This window comes from Condylura cristata, unplaced genomic scaffold, assembly GCF_000260355.1.
Source record: "Condylura cristata isolate star-nosed mole 26May11 unplaced genomic scaffold, ConCri1.0 scaffold00015, whole genome shotgun sequence".
In the NCBI taxonomy this organism is placed as follows: Eukaryota; Metazoa; Chordata; class Mammalia; order Eulipotyphla; family Talpidae; genus Condylura; species Condylura cristata.
The window spans coordinates 45,715,639-45,741,790 of record NW_004567116.1 but is presented as its reverse complement, the minus strand read 5'-3'; the positions used below and the strand labels follow the sequence as shown (position 1 = coordinate 45,741,790).

Below are 26,152 nucleotides of genomic sequence, written 5' to 3'. Positions count from 1 at the left end.
ATGCCTAAGCGTGGATTTGCTGGGTGGAAGGGCAGATCTGTGTTTCATGTTTTGAGGCACCCCTTACTGCTTTCCATAAGGCCCGGACCAATCTGCCTTCCCACCAGCATGCAGGAGGGTTCCCTTTTCTCCACATCCTTGCCTGCACTTGTTTTCCATGTGGGCCATTCTCACAGGTGTGAGTTGGTATCTCATTGCAGTCTTGATTTACATTTCTCTAATAATAAGTGATTGTGAACCTATTGGCCATTATAATGTCTTCTTTGGAGATGTATCTATTTAGTTCTTTTTCCCATTTAAAAAAATGGGTTATTTGGGTTTTTTTGTGACATTCTTTAAGTTCTTTGTATGTCTTTGATATCAGTCCTTTGTCAGATGTAAGGTATGAAAATATTTTCCCCATTCAATAGGTGTATTTTTGTTTTAGTTATGGTGTAGTCCCAGCTGTTTATACTTTACTTTGACAGATAGGAGGGTGGACTTCATGATACCTTTATCAAAGGACTTGATATATGATGTTTATGTTCTGATGTCCTTGAAGTTTTACACATCTTGGTAATGCACGATGCTAAGATTCTGGTGGATCTTCTCAGTTTTATGATTGTGATTATTTATTTGGAAACTATCATAAAATTACACAGAAGTTGTAGGTACAAAACAAAGATTTTCTTTAAAACCATTTGAGAATAAATTGTGAATTTATGCTCCATCACTCCCAAATAGCATTGCATATTTTCTGTGAACAAGGACATTCTTGACTATAACTACAATGTCATAGGCAACATTTACATAATCAACGCCTAAGTTGGTGTCCCTTAACATAAGATAGGGTTCTCTTTTATTAGTTATAGACATAAACACTCACTACTCACTTTCCCATTCTAGGCTTAATGACAGTTACCATTTGTCTTTGTGTTCCACTAGTAGTTTTCACAGTAGAAAACTATTTCTCTATATTATGTGTTTTAATTATTTTATTATTGATGCATAATTGACATATATTTTATTAGTTTCAATATGCCAAGAGTCAGAAACTGTTATAGAACTTTTTCAATGGCAATAACTGAATAAGAGCCCCACCCTGATGAGGTTGCCATTTATGGTGTAGCTACTCCATTTGGGGGTTCCTCCTCTGAGTGCATCATTGAAGAGGCTGATGAAAGCCACCTGAGCAGAGATTTAACACTCACACAAAACATTGAAAGATTGAAATTTATAGCACATTCCATGGCAGTTTTACAGCTGAGCTGCTAGGTTGCACTATATTCAATCAGTGTTAGAGTAGACAGTGAAGTTCTGTGTCTGCTTGGTACAAGTGGTGCACTTGATGATGGCAATCATGACATTTTCAATGTCATGACAAAATAGAGTAATATTTGAGAGCTGCAAATCTTGACTATTTTTAAATTTGTCTCCAGATAGGATGATTATCTAGACAGCTGCACCATAAAAGGCAGCCTCGGCCCTCCCTGGTGGCGCAGCGGGTTAAAGCACTGCACTAAGAAGCTGAAACCACTTCCGTATGAGTTCGATTCCCGCCTGCCCCGGAGGTGACCACATGGTGTGGCAGACCTCTCCTGACCCGCCCGCTGCTCCCCTCTGCAGTATACTACGTCGATCTGCTTGTTCTGCTCCCCGCTCTGTCTCTGGTGAAGTCTTTCACCACCCCTGAGTCTCTGGCCTGTACCCCAGTTCTGTATGAACAAATATAAATAAATCTTTAAAAAAAAAAAGGCAGCCTCATCAGGGTGGGGGTCTTAATCAGTTATTGCCATTGAGAAATTCTATAAAAGTTTCTGATTCTTAGGGATATGGTTAGAATCACTGATCAGGACAATATTGTGGATCTGGGGTTTATCTAACTTGGTATTGTGAAGGGCTTTCTCTATAGGGTACCACGAAAAAAATCAGCATTTAATTCTTCAAATTGGGCATGGAGAACAGAGGTATAAACATTGATTTCTATATAGAGCAAAAGAAGCTCAATACTGTACTTTATGCTGGTAGATATATCTAGAGAGAATTCACTTAGCATATTCACATGCAATATGGAGGTCAAGGGCAGCCATCTTGTTCTCAATGAAGTCCATTTTATACTTGCTCTTGACTCCTGTAATGAAGTAATTGACCATTTGATTATAAAAGTCTTCTCCACCTAAGTGGGTATCTCCAGCTGTATACTTGCCCTTAACATTTTTATCTTCCATACTGAGGCCTGATGAATAAAAAGTGCTATTTCCTAAGTCCAAGACTGTAATTTTTCTTTTGGTGCCAATCTTTTTCTGTAAGACATAAGCAACATAAACAGCAGCAGCTGGCTTCTTCATTCTAAGACATTGGGATTATCAATGGTTCCAGTGATACTGAGAGTCATTAAAGTCAACTGGTACTGTTACAGAGCACCCCAATGTGAAATAGGTTGCCTGTCTGTGGGGCCTCATCCATAATATGATTCAATCATATTATGGACACACATAAAAAGGTTCAATAATGGATTTATCTACAAGGAGAAAGGTAAAGGAACAACCCAGGGAAAGAGGGAGAGAAATAAAAGTTAACTAGAATATCCTACCAGTTCTGCTGACTTGGACTCCACCAGCACACTGAAAACCAATTGAGAGCCAAACAACCAGCCACGAACCACCAGGTCAAGAGACCACATGTCCAGGTTTATCATAACCTGGCTGCTCAGCCCCGCCCTCATGTCCCTGCGTGCTTCTCCTTAATATTGATGGGATTAGTAGTTCCAGTATCTGGCGTGGGGGCAGACTCCACGAAAACTGTACCTGTTATAGTACTATGACAACAGCATTGGAAATAGCCTTTCCAAATTAGGGTTTGATGGGTTCCTTCATCTTTGTCAAAAGCATTGATGATATCTCCTTTAGGTAGAAACGTTGATTTGCCCTTGTGGTCTACTTGGATTTTGTACCTGCCTCCATCATTGACTATCATGAAGGGTCAAAGCTTCATATCAGATCAAACTATAAGAAAAAGCAAATATCGGGCTCTCCCTGGTGGCACAGCAGGTTAAAGCACAGCACAAAGAAGTTTAAGCCACTTCCACATGACTTTGATCCCCGCCTGCCCTGGAGGTGACCACATGGCGCAGCAGACCTCGCCTGACCCGCCCGCCGCTCCCCTCAGCAGTGTACTTCATTGATCTGCCTGTTCTTCTGCCCCCCTCTCTGTCTCTGGTGAAGCCTCTTACCTTCCGCATCTCTGGCCTGTACCCCAGTTCTGTATAAAAATAAATCCTTAAAAAAAAAAAGAAAGAAAAAGCAAATATCCCTTTCTCATTTTCAGCTCGTGAACATTTAGAACATCCAAACATGTGCAATGGGACAGCTGAGTCTTTATCAACTATACTTTAAAGATTTATAGATTTATTTTTTATTTACTTATGCATACAAGAACTGGGGGTATGCCAGAGATGTGGGGGGTGAGATGATTCACCAGACACAGATTGAGGAGAGGACAGGTTGATAGGCTGAAATATACTGCTGGGGGCAGTGGGGGAGACAGGAGAGGTCGCTCTGCCATCTGTGGGTCAGCTCCCTGGCGAGGAATTGAAGTTAGGCCATCACGGTGATAGCACTGAGACAACCCCTATGCCACCAAGGAGGTCTTGTTCACCAACTATACTTTAGCATGGATTTAGATTTCCTTCCTTCTAGATAAGATTTATTGATACTGAGTCACAGAAAGTCACTACTTTCTGACATCAAAGGCAAATATTTCTTCCTTCAACTCTATCCCAAATTACCTAACATAAGCCAAAATCTGGAATTTCAAACATCCTTTAGTTGAGGTGCACCATATTGCCTATGGGTGCATTCTCCTTCTTGTCGTGTTCTTCCTCTATGCTACTAGTGATAAAGCTAGCTTTTCACCTACAGGTGTGTCCTTGTGGTATATGACTGAAGAATATTGATATTTAGAATAAGTTACATTTTATACACTGACATAACACCACAAATCAAGCAAAAGTTACATGAAAAAATTCTTGGTTCCAAAAGACAAGGGCAAGAAAAAATCAATTCTATGAAATACATAGCAAATAATAGTGGGTTACATGTCTTATTTCATTATTCATTAGAACAAATTTAGTTCATGAACATTTAGAACATCCAAACATGTGCAGTGTAAGTTGTATTGGCCATAACTGAGTTAGGGTCACATCAAAATAATAGTTTTAAACATGCTTGATTTTGAAATAAATTGTATTTGTGAATGTAGGAGACTAAAAAAGATAGTGTATATATGTATTCTTTTAAATTAACACTTCATATGTTTGACTTTGGGGTGGTGTGGTTCTCGAATTCTAACACATGTGTAGATTTTTGTAACCAAAGACAATAATAAGGACACAGAACAGTTTCATCAGCCTCCAACACTCCTTTTGTATTAAACTTTTCCCAAATCCCTAACTATTGACAACTACTAATTCCCTCTCTATAGTTTTATTATCTGATAGTGTTTTATTAATAGAGTCAATTAATATGTAATCTTTTGAAACCAGTGTCCTTCACTCAGCATAATGCCTTTGAGATTCATCCCAGTTGTTATGTATATCAATAGTTTGTTCCCTTTCAGTGCTGAGGAGCATTTCATGACATCGACATACCATTATATGGACATTTATTCACTGAAGCATATTTGAATTGCTTGCAGTTTTGAGAGATGACATTATATCTGCTTTAAATATTCATGTGTAGTTTTTGTATAAACCTAAATTTTCATTTTTCTAAGATTGGGATTGCTGGATCCTATGATAAATGGCTATTTAACTTTAATCACCTGCCAAAATATTTTCCAAAATAATTGTGCCATTTTTTTGTTCCCACAAGCAATGTGTGAGCATTCCAGAGGTTGGAAGTTTGCTTGTAATTGTACTGAATGTATAGAACAATATGGAAATGGACAAATTTACTGTGCTGATTCTTTTGATCCATGAATATGTTTCTCTATTTAGTTTTTGGATTTGCTTCATCAGTAGTTTATAAGTTTCATCATGCAGATTCTTTCCACATTTTTAAAATTTATATTTATGAGTTCATTTACTTTAGTTACAAATGGCGTTTTAAATTTTAACTTCCAATTTGATGAATAGGATATGGAAATATGCTTGATGTGTTTGTGCTTAATTTGTATCCTGTGATCTTGCTGAATTCACTTATTGGTGCTAGAATGTTTATTTCTTAAAATTCATTGACATTTGCAATATAGACAATCCTGTCATATTCAACTATGTTTTGCTTCTTCCAGTTGGCATGTATTTTATTGGTTTTTCTCCCTTTCCTTCACAGTTGAATGGCCTAATGACAGTGGATATCCTTGCCTTGTTCTTATCTGAGAGGAAAGCATCAATCATTTGCTATTATTATGTTGCCATTCATTCATTTCATCTAAGTTATTGAACTTAAGTGCATACAGTTTTTTGTAACTTACTATCCTTTTCTGAGGGATTTATAGAAATAACCCCTGCTCTCTTACTGTATGAGCTCACTTATATGTGAAATCTAAAAACCAAACAAAGAACTCACATATACAGAAAGCAGATTGATGGTTGCCTCAGTGGAGATGGGTGAAATGGATTAAGGAAGTCTGTAATGTATAAAGGTGCAAAATTTCAGCTATAATATAAATTTTAAATATTGAGGATGTAATATATGGTATAGCGACCGTATGCTTGTAGTGATGTACATTCACTATGTGATAGACAGCTTAGTGATTATAGTGAATTATACGCTTGCACATTTGAAGGTTGCTAAGAGAGTAACAGGTATCAGAGACATTTTTTGTAACTATGTTGACTTATGTGATAACTTTGCAATATATATATATCAATCTGCCTTATATGTATACACACACACATATATCAAATCAAATCATGTTATGTTAATTATACCTTGAACTTCTTTTTTTAAGATTTATTTATTTATGCATACAGAGTTGGGGAAAAGGCCAGAGGTACAGAGTCAGTGAGAGGATTCAACAGAGAAAAAGTGGGGAGCACAAAAGGCAGATGAATGAAGTAAGCTGCTAAGGAGAACAGCAGGCAAGACAGGAGAGGTCTGCTGTGCCTTGTGGATAAACTCCCGGCTAGCTTGCAGTGCTGCATCCTAACCCGCTGGGCCACCAGGGAGAGCCCAAAAACTTTTTTTTAGGTTTTATTTTTTAGGGATCTTTTAGTTTTACAGTAAAAATGGATGGGAGGTATACAGAACTTTTCCATTTGAGTTTAGGCCAATATATGAAGACATTTATCCATCATTATGGTATCAAAGTAATTTCATTCCTCTAAAAACTTCTGTTTTCACTTATTCAGCCTTGCTTCCCCCCAACCTCTGACAACTATTGTTACTTTCACTGTCACCATAGCTTTGCAATTCCAGAATATCATATAGTGGGACTTAGGCAGTATGTAACATTTTCAAACTGGCTTCATTCATTTAATAATATGCTGGTAAGTTTCCTCCTTGCTTTTGCATGACTTAATAATAGATCGCTGCTAGTAAGCATTGAATACAATTTTGTTTACTGCGTGGGGCAACCATTTATCCTTTCACCACTGAAGGACATCTTCGATTGGAGTATTAGGTGGTAAGAATATATTTAGTTTTGTAAGAAACTGATAAACTGTCTTCCAGAATTATTGTCCCCTTTCCCACCAGCATTACCATTTCCTATTGCTCCACATCTTTATCAGCATTTGGTGGTGTCAATATTGATGGATTTTGGCTATTACATAATTGCTGTAATTTATATTATGCTGATGACTATGCTATAAAACAACTTTTCTTGTGCTACTTGTTATCTATACACTGTCATTGGTGTGGTCCATAAAGATATTTCGTACATTTTTGATAGGTTTTTTCTTTACTGTGGGCTTTTTAAGTATTTTTTTTTTTTTTGTATACTTTGGATCATACCCTTTACCAGATAGGTATTTTGCAAACATTTCCCACCAGTCTGTGACTTGTATTCTCATTCTCATGACAGTGTCTTTTGCGGAGTAAAAAGAACTGCTCTGAACAAGACTAGTAATGGGGTGGTGAGATGTGGGGGGAGGAGAAGCCCTTCTGTCATCCACTGAAAGCCTTTTTGGTGAGTGAACTGTCTTTTAATGAGCCTATGCTCTGGACTAAACTTCCCAGTGTTTCTCAGTTTGCCCTACTCCAAGTGTTGGGACAGAATGGCAAGAATGGACAGGAGTTGGGTATTTCTCTTTCTCGGTTAGCTTAGGCTCTGTTAAGTAATTTCTCCTGAAGGCAGATCTTGCGAGGAAGAGAAGACTGGTTATAGTTCAAAATAGTTCTTTTTCTCCTTCTCCTGAGGGAAGCAAAAGGGTTTTTCTCCAGAATTCACCGGGAGAACTGGTAGAGCTGTGGGAGATAAAACTTACAAAATTGTAGGGAGTCCCATGATGATGGAGTCCCCTGGGAATTTTTATCTTTCAATCTCTTCCACACTGAGCCTCCAGCAATTTGTCAATTATAGGGGAGGAGATGTTATCCCAGTACTAATTTTTAAGGAAATTCCTGCTCTGGTCAAGTTGTGATTCTTTGAATTGGTTCTCCTCAGTTTGGGAGTGGGGAGGGAGAGTGATTTGTCCTGTGACCCCAATTTTCTTAAGGATCTAAAAAGAATTGTTGATTTTTTAGTTTTTTACTTATTTGAATAGGATAGCAACTTTCAATTTCCTCTCATTCAGGGCTGGAAATATTCTTATTCTGTATTTATAGGTTCCAGTTAAATTATTTAGTTTCTAAAAGAGTCAATCTAGTCTCTTACCAGAAGGAATACATTAAATATGTGAAGAGAGCTATCATTTTTAAAAAACTTTTTCTGGACTAATATCCTCCATGATAGTCTCAGATTTCCTTTTTCCTCTTCCCTTCTTTTTCTTTTCCTCCCTTTTCAAATATCTTTGAAACATCTATGCATCATGCTTTCTGCCAGGCACTGAGGATAAACTCATTTCCTTAGATCACCCCATATGGGAAAAAGGCACATAAAATTTTCTTCATTCAAATAAACAAAAGAATTAAAGGATGTCTTGAATCCTATAGAAGCATAGTTCTGTCTGTACTTTGAGTTTTGATCACCATTGTTCTTGGCCATTTTTCTTTATATAATCTGATGCAGTACCATTCTCCTTAAGCTGTGGGCTGGCTGTTCTTTTCTGTGCACGTCCAGAAAGTCCTCTTATAATGACCTGTAAGGCTAAATTCAAAAGGCTAAACCTTTTGAATAGGTTGATGATGATTCATGCAATATAAGTCATGACTGGAAGAGTGCATTTGAATGATGGGTACCATGTTTTGGACTGGTCTACTATGTATATTTTAATGAGTGTTTACCTTGCAGTTATATGTCAAATAGAATCAGGCCTACACATTCCACACTGGATGGCACAGCTATTTTTGAGTTTGGCAATCTTTAATGGCAGGTAAATGAAACTTTGCTGTTAAAAGGTATAGACTCTAAAAGCTATCCCTTCTCACAGTGAGCAAATTCCTTCTAGAAGTTGTCAGAGGGGACAGCTTTATTAAGAACCCAGAAATGCAGAGCCCGTGATTTATACTGGTCGACCATGATGCATTAGTAATTAATGAACAAAGAATAAAGCAATACTATTTTGTGGGTCACCATAGTTACTATTAGAAATGAACACATGCATAGATTTAATTTTTCCAGCATCAGGATATTTTCAAGGTGGTTTTGAATGACCTAATGCAGAATCCTAAAAATTAAATTGATGACTTGGACTTCAAAATAATAAATAAAGGAGATTCCAGAAAGACAGCATACAACTTCTCAGAAAGGAAGTTTTGTCTTTTCAATACAGCTTTGCAACTGAAAATCTGTGTTTGGATTCCAGTGACCCTGAACAATAAGGGTGGAAGTGGGCCTTTATTTATTTCACATTGCCTTTCAGATTTCTCTTTAAATTCCCTGTGATGAGTGACTTTGTCGTTTTTGATGGTAAAATGATGCTTAAGGATGAAAACTAGACTAGGCCTCTGCTAGGGAAGTGAAGCCTATAACATGTCTGGGAGTGGATTCTATAGAAAAATTTGGAACCATGAAGATAGGGGAGCACGTTAAAAGTTCCCAGCTCACAGCAGCTCAGCAGAGAAAGGCTATGATTAGTGGATTGCATTTTATATAACAAGCACAATGGCTTTTGCTTCTTGTCCTTGAGTTATTGGAAACTCTAACATTTCAGTATATGTTAATGGAAGTTCTATCTCATCATGCTAAGAGGGTATATAAATCAAGAAGTAGAAAAGAAAGTTCTTTGGAGCACTTATGCACTTAAGCATCTCTCAAGGTTAAATGAGACCATCTGAGTTGGATTTCAAGACACAAAACACAAATCAAGTTTAACTTTGAACTATAGTGAGAAGAGAAAAATTGGATCTCCTTTTTGGACTTATTTCTGAGGGAACAAAAAAGCTGGAAAGGATGACTTTTGGGCCTTCAAATATTAAAAAGAAGAAAGAGGAATCCTGGTCTTAAACAAGACAAAACAAGACCTGCATATCATGTATGAGGAGGCCCTTCATACCTCCTTTTCAAAACTAGCCCGTTCCTTTTACACCCTCTTGAAGTCCACACTGGCTCTGGGCTGGTGATGTTAAATAAAATGCACAACTATCTCAAGTCTGCATCCGAAGCATTTATGTCTCACTGTCTGTCCCAAGATTTCTGGACATTTTAAACTTTTTAAAAACTTCAACTCAATAAAAACGAAGATTTTCCTTTTAGGTCACCATTTCTTCTGGCAGACTGAGTCTAAAGTGCACTTTATTTCCCTTTAATTTAACAGCTCCAGCAGCTTTTCCAGTTAAATCGACTGTTCATTATTGAGCCCCATTTATGAAGGGGCTGTGCAGTGCAGTTTAATGAATCTTTGGCACAAAGCTCCCTTTCAGGATAGGGAAAGAATAGGAGCTGTTCAGACCCTGTAGGGCTGTATGTCAAAGCCAGCCCATAATGCCTGTCAGCCAAGGGCAGAAATTCCCACTGATATAAGAATGTGCAAGAAATCAACTTTCACTACGGACGAGCAGATTAAGACACGATCAGGAAATGAGACTCTAGGTTTAGAACAGTGACACCTGTTTGAACAGAGTGATTTTCCCATCCCTTGTTCACTGTGTGGCTGGAGTGGGGGGCTGGTAGAAACAGTGACACAAAGTCTCAGAGCCTCTCAGGGTCCCCTGAGGGGGAAAGAAAAGACTAAAAGACCATCATGAGTGGACACCTTGGGGCTAGGTTCTGTGCTAAGTGCTCTCACAATCTTTTATCTACTTTAATCTTCATCATAAACCTGGGAGGATTATTTTGCATGTAATAAGGGAGGAAACTGAGGCAAACATGATTTCATTTCTGGTTTGAGGTCACACTACCAATTGGCCACTACTTGGCAATGATGGATGGAACATAGTTCAACCTGGTTCCCAGGTGTCTTTTTTTCTAGTGTTCTGAAAAGGCTCTTCAGTAGATTTGGCTCTTTAGGAATGCTTAAGTTTTCTTAATTGCATGGGCTATTCATTGAGTGCCTACTATGTACTAAGCATATGTGATATACATTAGGGATACAGCCGGATGAGACCTGAATTGGAAGCTGTGAGAAGAGTTAGGGGCCTGTGTTTGGTGCTGGGGAGGTCTGGATTGGAATTTGAGCTCTCATCATGTTTACACCCCTTGGAAACTATTGGACAGCTGCTTTGACTCATTTTCCACCCCAGCCACACAGTGACCATGAGCAAGGGGCTCTTGTGACTCTGGGTGTTGTGGGAGGCTCTTTTAACAGTAACTGAAAGGAGCCCCGGAAGCTACCACACTGTTTCCCTGAAACTGTCCTGGTTTATGATTGTGCTTCTTGGCAACTATTAATGAATAATGTTACCATTTATTCTCAACACTTTTCTCTTTCAGAAGGATTTAATGGTCATACTAGGACATAGGTCCTTCTTGAGCATGCTCTTCCTGCCTTTCTTTTCTGAACACTGTCCCTTGCTTTCTGAGCCACATTCAGGACAAGTAGTCTGGTATCTTCTATAGTTTTAGGTTTTCTAAGACTTATAACTTTGTGACTTCTGTTTCAAACTCTTTCAAGGTATAAATGCAAACATCCCTGGCAACCTTCCTAGAGTGGGCAGGGAGGAGGCAGATTGGGAAGGTGGGCAAAGTACTGGGAGAATAAAACATATTACAACTGCAAAAAATATTTCAACCGCATAGCAAAGTAGAACTTGCAGATAGAGCCATTGTCTAACGTGACTGAAGGCAAGCTGATGTACATTTAAAGTCAGAGACCCGTTAATCTGGATAGGAGTGTAGAAATTATTCATTTTATAGCTGAGACACAGCTAAGTGCTCTTGGCACTTGCAGGGGGGACAGATCAGGACCCTGGTTCCTTGAGTCTCCCAGTCTAATACTTGTACTGATCAACTTCTCTTCTCCAAAGAGAAATTAGCAGGATCTATAGCAGCGAGAGCAACATAGAGGCAGACATTTGGCCTTGGATTAAAGAGAAAGATTGCTCTCAGACCTGTGATGACTTGGCAGACGGCCTGGCAAGAAAATTGCTATAAACAAGAGCATGGCTATTATTTTTCCTGTGTATAAAGAGCAGGGCATCAGGTTGGGGGCTAGAGTCTTCTCTGGTGCCAGGAAAATGACAAATGCTAAAAACTGCTATCAAGAACAAGGCAGTGTGCCACACACCATGGGACATGAAAATAAATAAGCTCCTCTGTTCAGAAATCTTAAAAGATCAAGTCTAAGCCCATCTGCATGGTGATCAAGGCACCTTTCCAGTCTTAATCCCTCCACACCTTCTTCACACTGTCCTGCAGCCACATAGTGCTACTCAAACGACCCCAGTGCCAGCCTGAGGGCACAGCTGCATGTCCTCTCTTAAGGACTCTCTGTAGGATGGCCTTCCTTTTTTCCAAAAGCCAATCACTGTCTCCATATCTTTTATAAAACAACCCAGTGGCATTTTCTTATGGAAGCCTTCTCTGAATTTCTCATACACAATCACTCTTTGTATGTTCCAGTGACAATCTGATTGTGCCTCTACTAAAACTGTCCAGAAGATAGGAAGAAAGTCTTGCTGTTTCTCCATGCCCAAAGTGTGGAAATGGCAGGTGAAAGCATGTGTCTGCTGAATGAAGCACAGATGACATGAGCACCTGACTCAAATAGATTGCTGAGACTATGTCTTTCAAGATTAGGCCTTAATTGCAGGCATATTCTTCTTCTTTTTTGGTAATATATTGAATATATTGATATTATATCATCCTTCATTTGTGTACAATTTATGATTTTCCCATGAAATTCACCCACCACCAACTTACTCATGCACCATCACCATAGTCCACTGTGCTTTCCCACCCCTATCCTGATCCTTCTCTTTCCCTCTCCCCTACAGAATGTCTCCAATGTATAGTTGCTTGATGATTTTGATTTTATTATAGTTACTTTTCCCCCTTGATTCCTTGTTTCTTCTATATTCCTCCTATGAGTGAGGTCATTCAATATTTTCCTTTTCTTTCTGGCTTATTCACTAAGCATGATCCCTTCCAGCTCCATCCATGTTGCAGCAAAGGGTTTGAGTTTATCCTTTTTGGTGGCTGAGTAATATTCCATTGTATAAATATACCATATCTTCTTGATCTGTCACCTGTTTTTGGGCATTTGGGTTGCTTCCATAGCTTATCTATTGCAGATTGTCTTGCAATAAACATAGGGGTGCAGATATCCTTTTGAATTGATGTTTTTGTGACATTTGGGTAGGTTCCTAGGAATGGAATTGCTGGATCATATGGAAGCTCCATTTTCAGCAGTTTAAGGAAACTCCACATAGCTTTCCATAGTAGTCAGACCATTTTTCATTCCCCCCAGCAGTGTAAGAGAGTTCCTTTTTTTCTTGTGGACATATTCTTGGTGTTTAGGATGGTGCCAGTACCCACTATGCTCCAATAGATATTTGTTAAGTGATGGAGGAAGACAAATACACAAAAAGCTGACTCATGGCTGATTGGGCATGGGAATAAGGAACTTAGGTTTGAGGTTAAATTCCTGGCACCAGTTACTGGCTCTTTGGCAGGCTTTCTTGGCTTTGTGACTTTGTCTTTAGAAAATGGGAGTGATATTTATTTTCAGCTTTTGATTTTTTTTCTTTTTTATACTAACATCTTACTAAGGTAATACTGCATTTTAACACTATAAATTTCAGGTATACATCATTATGTCCTGATATATATATTGTGTTCAACATGAGAAGTCCCGTTCTATCCTTTTACCTGATAGGCTCTGGATCTTTCCCTCCCCTTCTGGCAGTCACTTATTTTGTCTTATAGGCTAAAAGTTTGATTTAACTGATTTAGGTCATTCATTTGTTTGGCTTTCTTACATACCACAATGTCAGTCAGATATGAGGTGATATCTTTTTGTTTGGATTTGATTATTAAAATGCGCATGGTGTTAACTGCATGAAAAGGTTACTGTGAAGATTAAATGAATAACATGTGAGAGAGCTCAGAGTTACCTCAAATACATAGTTATAAAAATAACATCAGTGGTACAAAATGATGTAAAAATAAACTGTTATATATATAAAAAAAAATAACATCAGTTGCCCCAAAGAGATAAAGGCCGTGTCAGGAGGGAGACACAGCCTGAGCTGGTAGCAGCAAAGCCTTTTGGGAGAAGTTAACATTTAATGTGGATTGTGAAAGCAGACAAGGATCTTCAGCCAATGCAACTGGCTTCAACCTGACAGAAATATAATCTATTTTTTGCTGTCCTATTGCTATCCCAGTAAGAGTGACTTTAATAATAATGAGGAAAGAACAAACATAATATTGCAAGACCAGCCCTAGGGAAGAAAGTCTAAATTTGGATTCTTTTTCATAAAAGTGATTTTGAGGGATTGCAGGAGGGAAATTGGAGGTATCCCATGACTTGAAAACTTCCCCTGAACTCATTTCCTCTTTGATGAAGCCAGGAAGCACTTTCCGGAAAGAACGGGCAGGTTTAATGCAATTATGCAATGTTGGCCCTCCCCAGCTAGGCCATGTGCTGGGCAACTCCAGCTGGCCTCACACAAGAGAAAGCAAACTTCAGCTGCCCTGGAGGCCATTGTTTTAGCATTCTGAAGAGAAGTGTTCCAGCGGCTGATCGGAGCTGCTTAAGCTGTTTAATTGAATGAATTCAACTTCATATAATAGGACGTAGGTCTTTAAGCATTTCTGTCTGGTGCACCGGATATTGGGTTGAGGGCTGTTCAAGTTACTGGGATTGCTAAGACTCTCGGAGTTTCTGGGGTCTGCACTTATCAACTGTGCTGTGAACCTCTATGGGCTCAAAGAGCCTTACGCTGTGCTCTGAGGGATATTGCTCCACATTGATTCATCTCAAGTCTAGTCTCAAGAGGGGTCAGCTATTGGGTTTTTGAATGAGCTTTGAACAAAGGAAGATTCTTTGTGTTTGGACTTGTATAATTTTCCTCATTTCCGTCTTAATGAGACCTTAACAAACAAATATATCACCAGGTTTTGTTTGTTTTTTGTTTTTTTTGAGGTATAATTCACATGAGATATAATTCACTCTTTTGAGGTGTGTGATTCAGTGCTTTTTTTTGTGTATTCACAAAGTTGTGCAACCATCACAACTATTTAATCCCAAATATTTCAACCATTAAGAAATCCCAAAGAAATCCCACATCCATTAATATAGGTCACCAACTTCAGATAAATGAAATAAAACAAGATAAGTATTCATCATAGATTATAGTAAGGAAACACAACTTTAAGAAAAAGTATAGCTTTCCTATCAGTCAGAGGAATGAAGCCATGTGTTGTCTTGTACCACGGTGACCACACCCAGATCAGTAGTACTTCAACATAGGTCAGATTGAACAGCTAGGCAAATTTTCTGACTCTGATTGCTACTAAATTAAAACTTCTAACTCCCAATTATAGCTTATTGGGAATAACAACAAATATTTGGCAATTCTGTTAGATAGTTCTGGATATTTGGATCAAGGAGGCATTTTGTCTATATAGAGTCACCAGTCATTTCTCTCCTGTGAATAGGTGGTGGGCAGAGATCTGGCCATTTACCAGCTCCAGGAGATAAGTTGTGGTTCAAACAAATCATGTAATATCCTTCCTTATGGTTGTTGATGGTATTAGCATAAGTAGGTAGAGTAGTTTTGGCTAATTAGACATTTCTCTGAAGAGTGCTTCCCTTTTAGTATAAAATTGTAAAGTCTCCTGAGGTAGAGTTCTTTTGCCCTTTGAGGTAAGGGTATGATGTCTGGGAGCAAGTCAACCATGCTGCAATCCTGAGGTGCCATGTAAAAACAAAAACTAACACGTTAAGAAGATGGAGCAGAGAAATAGAGATGAGCTCATGATGATTGCAAGGAGAGGTTGAACCTATGCCAGAATTTGCTTACATGAGGATGTCCTCCTTTCTCCCCTCCCCTCCCCCTCCCCTCCCCTCCCCTTCCATCTCGTTCCCCTCTCCCCCTTCTCCCCTCTCCCCAACCTTTTCTTCCTTTTCCTTCCATTTTCCTCCCCCTCCCCCTTCTCTCCATTTCCCCCTCTGGGCTCCCCACCAGCTCAATTACAATGACCCAGAGCTGTAAGGAAATTTCTAATTCAACATGCTGTGAGATGTTAATTTTGTAAGCATAACATGCTTAATGTTTGAATATTTAAATTTGGGAGGTGGCAGAGAATGTACTTCCCAGTTCTGCTCTTGGTTGTATTTGGTTTTGGAAAATACTTCTTTTGTGATCCATCACAATATGTTTGCTATGGTTTTGAAATGCTTCTCAGTAATGTCCCCTTAGTAGCTTTCTTGATAAATGAATAAAATTATTATCTACAGGAAAAAAATGTCAAATCTTAGATAATCAGGCTATTTTCACCACAGTTTCATTTCTAAAAATCCTGTTTATCCTCAACATAAAACCCTTCTTGACATTTCAGTTTTAAAGTGATTAGTCCTGGCTATTTAGGATACTGAATATGTTGCTAAGATAAAGCACTTGAGAAATATCCTTGACATTGTTAAAAATGTCCTTATTAGAATGATAGTGTCATTATTTTCTACTGGAATAGAGGAATTGGGAACTGAGTGAAATAAACTTCTGTAGAATTACTTTTTAAATTAAAAAATTTAAATTGCTATTAAAAATAATTATGTATGGGGCCCTCCCTGCTGGCGCAATGGGTTGGGACTCAGCGCTGCAAGCTGGCCGCAGCCTCTTGCATGTCAGTTCAATCCTCAGCCCCAGAGGAGACCCACATGGCGCAGCAGACCTCTCCTGACCCTCCGGCTGCTCCCCTCAGCAGTGTGCTTCGTGGATCTGCCTGTTCTTCTCCCCATTCTGTCTCTGGTGAAGCCTCTCACTGTCCCTGCACCTGTGGCTTGTACCCTAGTTTTGTATGAATAAATAAATAAATCTTAAGAAAAATTATGTATGGTTGAGAAAGAAAGTTTTACAGTTTTCTTCCCCAACTGCCCCTAGTTCTGACTCTCTCACTGTAAACTCTTTCTATTTTTACCTACATGGTTAAAAACCTGATGTGATTGATGTGGAGATGACTGCTCAGATCATCCTTCAATATGGAACTGGCTGCCCAGGGGCAGAGAGGACTTGTGCTGACAGGTTTCAGGTGTGAGCTCCTTCGGGTTTTCCTCCTTGTCCAAACTGAGGCCACGCTCTTCAGGTGGCCACATCCAGTGGCTGAGCAACATAGCACTACAAAGGCCTGGCCCTTCTTGCCTAGTGTGAGGCTGGTCCACCGAGTCTCATTTATCCAAGGTCCCTCTTACAGAGACTTATCAGCTCTTCACAATGATCTCAGTTTCCCTGTTTGACTTGGCTTCTTTTTTTCTTCCTGTTCACTTATCTCAGGCCTGCGTTGTAGTCTGAAGGTTTTCCTTGTTCACTCTATTTTCTCTCCTTTTTTTCTTTCCCAAGTGTTAAGCCCTAACAGAACTGTTGACTTTTTTTTTTTAAGATTTATTTATTTATGCATATAGAACTGGGGTACAGTTCAGAGGTGTGGTGGGTGAGAGGATTCACCAGAGACAATGGAGAGCAGAACAGGCAGATTGACGAAGTATACTGCTGAGGGGAGCAGCAGGCGGGTCAGGAAAGGTCTGCAGTGCCATGTGGGTCACTCAGACCTGCCCGGGATTGAACTCACACTGAAATGGCTGTGACCAGCTTGCAGTTCTGCGCTTTAACCCACTGTGCCACCAGGTAGGGCCCAGAACTGTTGACTTTTACACCTTTTCCACATGTAGAATAACTTCCCTTCGCCTTTCTCAATCCTCTCTATATGGTTATAGCACAATGTTTGATTGAATTAAGAACCAATGATTATTCCATTATGAGGAAAATATTGCTCAAAACACACTCACCTGTGTGTTTTGGAAATTTCTTGCATAGCCTCTTGTTTTTCCTATAGTTAATAATTGCCTCCCCCTGGACCCCAAATTCTATGATATTCACTTATTTTTCCCTAAACATGGTAACAGAAAATTAACATTTTCTTATGGAATTTATAGGGCTCTTGATAGCAAACAACATCTTATCCAACTCAAAGTAAAACAGATGCTGCTTTGCACAGGGAGAAGGTGGTGAAGAGGAGCACCTACCTAGGCAGGCACAGGTGGTCAGGAGAACTGTGGCTAGAAGTCCTAGTCTTTTTTTTAAGATTTTTAATTTATTGTTTACATGGAAGAACTGAGGTACATGCCAGAGGTGTCAGGGGATGAGAGAACTCACCAGAGACAGAGTGGGGAGTTGAACAAGTGGATCTACCAAAATACACTGCTGAAAGGAGCAAGGGGAGAGACAGGAGAGGTCTGCTGTTCAGGGACTGCTGATAGCCTCATAGTGCTGAGACTTAGGTTCCTGTGCCACCACGGAGGCCCAAATTCCCATAGGCTCAGCACTGAATATCTCTTTGACTTTTTGTTCTTTCTAGAATTCCTTAACTTTATCTTTAATCCTTCTGGGATATATTTAAAAAAAATTAAATATATTTATTTCACATCATTCTTCATTTTGTGCATTTTTTTCATCTTGGTTTCTAAGAGCTCTTTCTTGTTTTCAATTCCCTTAGTTTGATGTAGCATCTAATTCTTGTTTGTAGTATTTTTTCTCATCTCCTTAACTTTTAAATTTATAATTACAAAATCACTTTTTTTCTTTGCCTGGGAGAATCCCTGGGATTCTCTTCTTCCATTTTTTCCCCCCTCTGTCATCCATATTGAAGAAATTGCCAAAACACTTGATGAACTTTGGATGTCAATTTATATTTATGTGTATTTAACTAAAAATCTTATTGGAAATTAATCCATCTTTTTTTCTCTCACTAATCATCCTTCAGAGAAGACCACGCTACTTTCCTGATTGTGTATGTGATTGGCTGCCTGAGATTCACCTGAGTGATCATTGATGATAAGCAGCAGATGGAGGGCACAGTTTAGAAAACATTGACAGAGTGCTTATCTAGTAAGGAGAGGCCAGTGTTGTTTTTAACTAGAGCATCCTGCCCTAGGTTAGCAATATTCTGGAAAGCCTACTTCATTGAAAACAAAACTGGTAGGATACTTTTCAGTTTGCAAAGTGATTTCACATCCATTATCTCAGTTGAAGTGGCAGGGCAAGTATAATCTTGTACAAGAGATATTTGCAAGGTATTCAGTTACAATGAACTGATTTCATTGTTTCAATTGCTTTTGATAGCTGAAGTGGAATGTAGGAGTATTCTTCTACAGTGAAGTCTATTATTTAAAAAAAAACAACCATGAAATTTGTGGCAAAACAAGCCTTCTCAGAACTTACTGACTTCAAACTAAAATTTAATATTTCACATCAGTGTATGGATTGGCAATCTGCATGATACTTTGGCAGGTCTTTCCTGAAGCCACTCATTTGACTTCTGATGATTAGTTGAAGATTAGGTTCAAGATGGTTACCCTGGTGTGTTGGACAGTGATGTTAAATGTCATCAGGGTACCTTTTTTCTCCTGGGATTATTCAGACCCTAGTGCCTCATCATTCGATATTGTGAAAAGGAAGGCTACAAAGCTTCTTACCTGGCAAGGTTGCAAAAGTTTGGAACTTGTGCACTCTCTGAAACCAGAAATGTCATGTTTTCAGGCCTACTCTCCCAGCCAGAAATGGATCCCAGGCTGAATGGCAACGCTGAGTTCCAGCCACTAGACAACTGCTGGTTGGTGTCTCATGAAGCCGCAGTAGGAACTTCACAGATGCTCAAGCAGACAAGTGAGGAGGCAAATTGGTTTACAGAAATAGTTTATTGAGGAGAAAAGGGATGGAAATACAGTGGGACTTCCAGGTCAGTAGAACCAGACCAGGGAGGGGCAAGGAAGCCTCAAGGGAGTTGGGTCTCAGGGAATATAGACCCTTTTCCCTTGGTTATTCTAAAGTTCCACCAGTCTCTCTGTGATTGGTTAGTGCTCTGTGGTCTCACTCATTGCCTTAATGTCTCTGTGTCCAGAACTAAATCTCCGTGTCCCAGCTCTTATCTTAGAGTCCTTTTTCTTTATTGTCCTTGTTCCAGACGGTCCTATTGCCCTTAATCCTGGGGTAATTGACAAGTTCCCTTTGGAATTTGTTGCCCTTATCTCCGGAGCCTCCTTTAACTTTTCTGAGGATTTTTCTCTTCTATTCTTACCCTAAGAGCTCTCTCTTTGCCCTGTGCCTCATCTTCAGCACAGATTCAAAGGTGTGGAGAACCAGACCCCATTGTTGATGGGAGGAGCGATGATGCCATATTGCAAAAGGGCTTGGAACCAGGTATCAGCGTTTTATTTGGGGCCATTATGATAAACCACAGCTATTTTGTTTCCTGTTTGTGAAAGGTAGCTACAGAGGCTTGATCAGATAAATTTGCTCACTTACATTATTATATATGTGACATATTATATAATAAGTTATAGATCATATATATTATATACTGCATTATATAAGTAGTTTCTGAATAAAAATACCAATATTCTTACTAATAACATAATTACCAGTTTTCTTTTTCTGTTGCCATTCTCTGTCCTTGAAAAATATCTCAATAGGGATGAACAGTCTAATTACTATTTGAAATTCTCTTAAAAACATCCTCTCTATATGGTTATGCCACCAATTCGATACACAGATTCACTTGACTTTGCTTTATACAAAAATTGCTTCATAAAATCCTTAGTTGTGTTTCATAATTTAAAAAAAAAAATGTCTAGGTTCAAAGTCAGACATCCCAATGCATATTCAGAGAGGGCTCATTTCCAGTGTGGCCCCCACAGCCTACTTTTACAGGAAACATGAGGGCCAGCGAAATAGGTTCAACGATGCCATGGGAATGGAGGCAACTAATCAAGTGGGAATGACAAGGCATTGACCTAGTTTCTTCAACAAACCAATTACTAAGAAAGCAAAGAGGGCGGTGCTTAGAGTAAAAGAAATTTAGGACCCATGCCGAACAAATTCTTTGTTATTTTTTTCTTTGGGATTGGCGTCTAATTTCCCTTTCCTTGAATATGAGCTGGCCCTGAGAACTTGCTTGACCCAAAGAATGTAGCAGCAGTGATGTTCTGGGAATTCTGGGGCTGGGATATAAGATGCCTGGCAGGTGCTACAGGGGACCTCCTGCAGTATTGTCTCAGGAATTCTTGAGTGCTCACTGTGCTTGTAGGCACAGGTTGAAGCTACCTTAGATTTCCAAATCAGTTATTGTCACTAGGACCAAAGAATCACCCAGCTAGGCACAGCTTAAACTACTGACTCATAGTAATGTGAGATAGAATAAGATGGCTATTTTTTTTTAAAAGATTTATTTATTTATTCATACAGAACTGGGGTACAGGCCAGAGATGCGGAGGGTGAGAGGATTCACCAGAGACAGAGCGGGGAGCAGAACAGGCAGATGGACGAAGTACACTGCTGAGGGAGCAGTGGGTGGGTCAGGAGAGGTCTGCCACGCCATGTGGATCTCCTAGGGGCAGGCGGGGACCGAACTCATGCGGAAGTGGCTTTAGCTTCTTAGTGCTGTGCTTTAACCCGCTGCGCCACCAGGGAGGGCCAAGATGGCTATTGTTTTAAACCACCTAGTCTTGGGATAGTCTTGTATCTTTATGATACGATTAGAGGTGGCTAGAATAGCATTAATATTTTAAGATGGAAATTAAGACCTAGTGTTAGTAGAATTTGATTTGCAAGGGAAAAAGATACATTTTTAAGAGATGTACAATTTGTGATAATGTTATTTTATGATGATAGAGATACTTTACCAATTCTGTGGTAAAACCAAGGAATTAATTCGTTTGTGGTTTCAAAATATTGAGTGACAGAAAATTGGTATGACAAGAGTGAGGAAAAAATGCATAATTATATCTCCCTTTATGAATGTGCATTCCTGACATCTCTGAGGACTAAGATTATCCTGCAGGGAATATGATTAAAGTTACAAAAAGGAAAACAAAATAAGTAAGTCAGCTTTTGATCTTCCTGCTGTATTTACCCACAAGAAAGAGGGTAGCTCTCAGGTGGGCTTTTGTCTAAGTAATGTCCTGAAATCCAAGTGTAAATGAACAATATGAAATCTCAATTCTCTCAAACGGTTTGGGGCGAGTTCAGCCCTTGAGCCGCTGGGGGGCTTGGTTCCCAAGGAGACTAATCCCACTTGCTCAGCATTAGGTATCACTGGGGTGAAAGAGCTCTAGTTTGGAGCTCTGCAGAGAGGCCCCAGTATAGACTGGAGCAGGGTCCCTCTGCCCCATAGGAAGTGAAATGTATTGATGTCAAAGCTACTTAACTGAGCGTGCTCACTCAGGATGTAGGAGGAGGGGCTGACGGGTCTGGCAGGAGATGGTCGCTGACTTTTCTGAAAGTAATTTCATTCCAGATAGAGCTCTTCCCCAAAGAAAAGATCAAGGGGGACAGCAAGTGAGACCATGATGTGGGGGCTCCACACACAACTTAGTTGAATGCTGAAGACCTGCAGGTTTCCTTTAGGTCTCAGGTATAGAGCTATTGCCAGCAGAAGTTGCTCTTTGTTGCCTTATTATCTGCTGTTTTGCATAAACATCATTGCTTTCATAGACCCATGCCTCTGCTCAGGCTACTCTGGGAGACACAGCTTGTTTGGTGCACTGAAATGCCTTATTTAAGTCTTAGTGCAAATGCTACCTGTAAGCTTCCTTTGGGACACCTCTGGGAAGATTTGATTGAGACATGCATTACATGGAAATGACTCATTTGCATATGCATCTTTCCAGCTGAAAAGGAAAGAATCCTGTCCGTCTTACTCTGTGTTCACTACTAGCTAGTTAGCTATCTGTTCTCAGTTTCTACACACTGGTTTTAAGAATAAGGGTTAGAATGAGTATTTCTTGTGTAAGGCTCAATTTTGTTGAATGAGACTATAGAACTTTGAAGCCATGAATGTTTTCTATTTGTGCATAGATTCTCATGGTGACAAAGGACTTCCCCTTCCCTGTTCTTAATTGATTTTTGCAATGGCCTTATCAAATAAGCTCACATTATCATTCCTATTGTCTATGGATCTTTGTGATCCAGAAGTTTAAGAGACTTGTCTACAGTCATTTTGTATGCACAGGGGACAAGATTGGACTCCAGCCTTAATCTGGCTCTAACTTCAGTGTTCATGCTATTCTATGAAACTGCTTTTTCCTCAGTTTTTACAATCTGCAAGTGTTACTGGTCTCTTGTCTGAAAATAATCACTTGCTTTGTTGGGAAAAAGGAAAAACAATGTTGATATTATAGGATGATGGATTGGGACGGGAAGGATGTTACCTAAGGAATAGAACATGGATATTTGCGAAGTTGCTATGTTGTGCCAGGAACTTCATACAGACCCTCCCAGAGAATCTTGAGATGATCCATAAAGAAAAGTGTGACTCAGGTATGATTTGCCTGTTCTATCATGTGCTTCTTTCACAAAAAATGAAAAAAAAAAAAACAAACAAAAACAACCAGCCATGATCATTCCCACCTTTTTCAGATGAGGAACAGCGCCACGGGCTCTCATTTAGGAAGGGGAAGGAGAATTGGACAGAATAATACAATATGTATCAGGTCTTCCAGAGGCACCCAGGCTCAGCTTGTGAAGACAGGTAGCATTTGAGTTAAGTCTTACAGGGTCTCCAAATCAACTTTGATGGAATGCTTAGAATGCCAGAGGTCTGGAAATGAAGATACTTTAACATATGAGTCTTTATACAGTCCATTTATTTTGAATGCTATTATGTTAGAGCTAAACTAACTCTGGGAGTTAGAGATATTTTTCAGACTGAAAGTATCAATTGGATTCAGAGTCCTATGCTCATTCTGCATAGGACTCTCTTTTAAGTAAGGAATTCCCTCTCTGCCTTTCCTAATTATTGTTCTTTCCTGGACTCTGCCCCGGGAGCTCTTCCTGGGCTTACTGTCTTCTAATTTGCTTTACTTTGCCTCGATGTGGCTTTGAATTCCTTCATGGCCACTGTCAAAGCCCAAGGAACCCTCAAACTTGGTAACACTTCATTCAACAATTAAATGGATAATGATGCACAGTGGCTAGCATAAGCAGTAACTGGCCCTCACTGTTACCAGAGCTGGGGTGGAAATACTCCTCTCTGGATATTCTCCTTTTCCGCCTCTGGAAGAGTCTCCTCACCAGGTGATAATTGCTACTGGGGCCGGCTTTTGCGGAACCCCTAGCCAGTCTCTCTCCCGCGGGCAGTTAAAGTAGACAGGAGAAACGCCGCCGTGCGAACGGAGACGAAGGGGTTAAGGCAGTGAGTTTCAGAAAGTCCTGACTACTGGAAAGCGACCCCTCACCCCAGCCTCGCTCGGTCCCCAGCTCCGCTAAGTAAGCCCCACCCCTCCGCCACCGGGGCGGTCGCCGCGCTCGCTCCCTCCGCCCCTCTCTTACAAGACCTAACGAGCTCCCCCGGGAGGCCGAGCAGCCAGCCCAGCTAGGAGCGGTGAGGCTGCCCTGCGCCCCGCGCCTCGGCTGGAGCCGGGCCTGGGCGGCGGGCTGGAAGCGGCCGAGGGGCGCGGGCCGCGCGGCGGACACCCGGGGTGCCGCAACGATGGCCGTGCAGGCCGCGCTCCTCAGCACGCACCCCTTCGTCCCCTTCGGCTTCGGGGGTTCCTCGGACGGGCTGGGGGGCGCCTTCGGGGCCCTGGACAAGGGCTGCTGCTTCGAGGACGAGGAGACCGGGACGCCGGCTAGCGCGCTGCTGGCAGGCACCGAGGGTGGGGACGTGCGCGAGGCCACCCGCGACCTGCTCAGCTTCATGGACTCGGCGTCCAGCAACATCAAGCTGGCACTGGACAAGCCGGGCAAGTCCAAGCGGAAGGTGAACCACCGCAAGTACCTGCAGAAGCAGATCAAGCGCTGCAGCGGCCTCATGGGCGCCGCGCCCCCGGGTCCTCCCTCTCCGGGAGCGGCCGACGCACCCGCCAAGCGGCCGCTCGCCGCTCCCGGCGCCCAGACGGTCGCGGTCCCAGCACACGGCAAGGTAGCCCCACGGAGGGAGGCGTCGCAGGCCGCGGCGGCCGCCAGCCTTCAGAGTCGGAGCCTGGCCGCACTTTTCGACTCGCTTCGCCACGTCCCCGGGGGCGCTGAGCCGGTGGGGGGCACCTTGGCGGCACCCCCGGCGGGGCTCGGCGCGGCGGGCTCCGGGGGCGGCGGCGGGGACGCGATCGGTCCCCTGGGGGGCACGGCGGTGCCCGGCGCCAGGAAGGTCCCTCTGCGAGCCCGCAACCTGCCGCCGTCCTTCTTCACCGAGCCTTCTCGGGCGGGTAGCGGCGCTTGCGTCCCGTCGGGGCCGGGTGTGAGCTTGGGCGACTTGGAGAAGGGCGCCGAGGCGGTGGAGTTCTTCGAGCTGCTGGGGCCGGACTACGGCGCCACCACCGAGGCGGGCGTCTTAGTCGCCGCGGAGCCTCTCGATGTGTTCCCCACTGGAGCCGCCGTCCTGCGGGGATCCCTGGAGCTGGAGCCCAGCCTCTTTGAGCCCCCGCCCGCGATGGTGGGGAGCCTACTATACCCAGAGCCCTGGAGCGTCCCGGCCTGTCCCACGACCAAGAAGCCTCCGGTCGCTGCCCCCCGCGGCGGCTTGACCTTGAACGAGCCCTTGCGTCCCCAGTACCCGGCCCCGGCGGACTCTCCGGGTGGGGAGGACGGGCCCGGCCTTTTGGCCTCTTTCGCCCCCTTCTTCTCAGACTGCGCCTTGCCCCCGCCACTGCCGCCACATCAGGTGTCCTACGATTACAGCGCCAGCTACAGCCGCCCGGCTTACTCTGGCCTTTGGAGACCCGACGGGGTTTGGGAAGGGGCGCCTGGGGAGGAGGGGGCACACCCGGACTGACTGCGAAGTAGTCTTCTCTCCCATTAGAAACTACTGTGGGGGAGTTCCCGCCTCCCCGGCTTTCCTGAACTTACAGAACGGTGGGAACTTGCGTGTGGACATGAAATGGGATAAAAAAATTCAATTAATAATAATAATAAACAAAAAACACTTCAGAAAAAGACGAAGAGTTGGGGATTGTTTTAATCAGAACCTCAAGCGTTCAAAACAAAAACAGAAACAGACAAAACCAAAAGCGGTTGGTAGGTTCTTTCTGAACCAAAGGAGGCAAGAAACCCAGGAGTTTGGGGAATAGGGTGGGAATAGCAGCAGGGGCAGGGGGAACTTGTGTAGCTACCTGCTCCTTCCCCAACTTTCAGCAAAAGGTCTGTGTATTTAGTGTAATTGCCCTTTTCAGACCATGCTCTGGTTCTTCCCTTTCCCTTGCCTGCGAGTGCATTATGAATTAAAACCTATATTGAAAAGAATGGAGCAGAGATACGTTTTCATTGTTTTGGGTGTTCCTCAGAGGATGACTTTCCATGTGGTCTCTTTGCTTCTTTTGAGAGTGTTCACGGACACCAGGTCAGTAGACCCCTGCTGACCCTACCTGTGTATGCTGGTTCTGTCTCTCTTCCTCCTCAGTTTGCTTCTGCTCCCTTCCTTCTTTCATTTCTTTCCACTCTCATGAATGCCATGGCTTACTTTGGTTCTTTCTTAATTG

General features: G+C 41.6%; 1 protein-coding gene across 1 annotated transcript; it reads left to right on the top strand.

The window, feature by feature from the left end:
• The first annotated feature begins 24,033 nt into the window (after positions 1 to 24,033).
• Positions 24,034 to 25,907, top strand: FAM181B (family with sequence similarity 181, member B). Its single transcript, XM_004683708.2, has one exon. It carries the CDS (start codon positions 24,169 to 24,171, stop codon positions 25,447 to 25,449), a length of 1,281 nt encoding a protein of 426 aa, XP_004683765.1. The 5' UTR covers positions 24,034 to 24,168; the 3' UTR covers positions 25,450 to 25,907.
• The last annotated feature ends 245 nt before the right edge of the window (positions 25,908 to 26,152 follow it).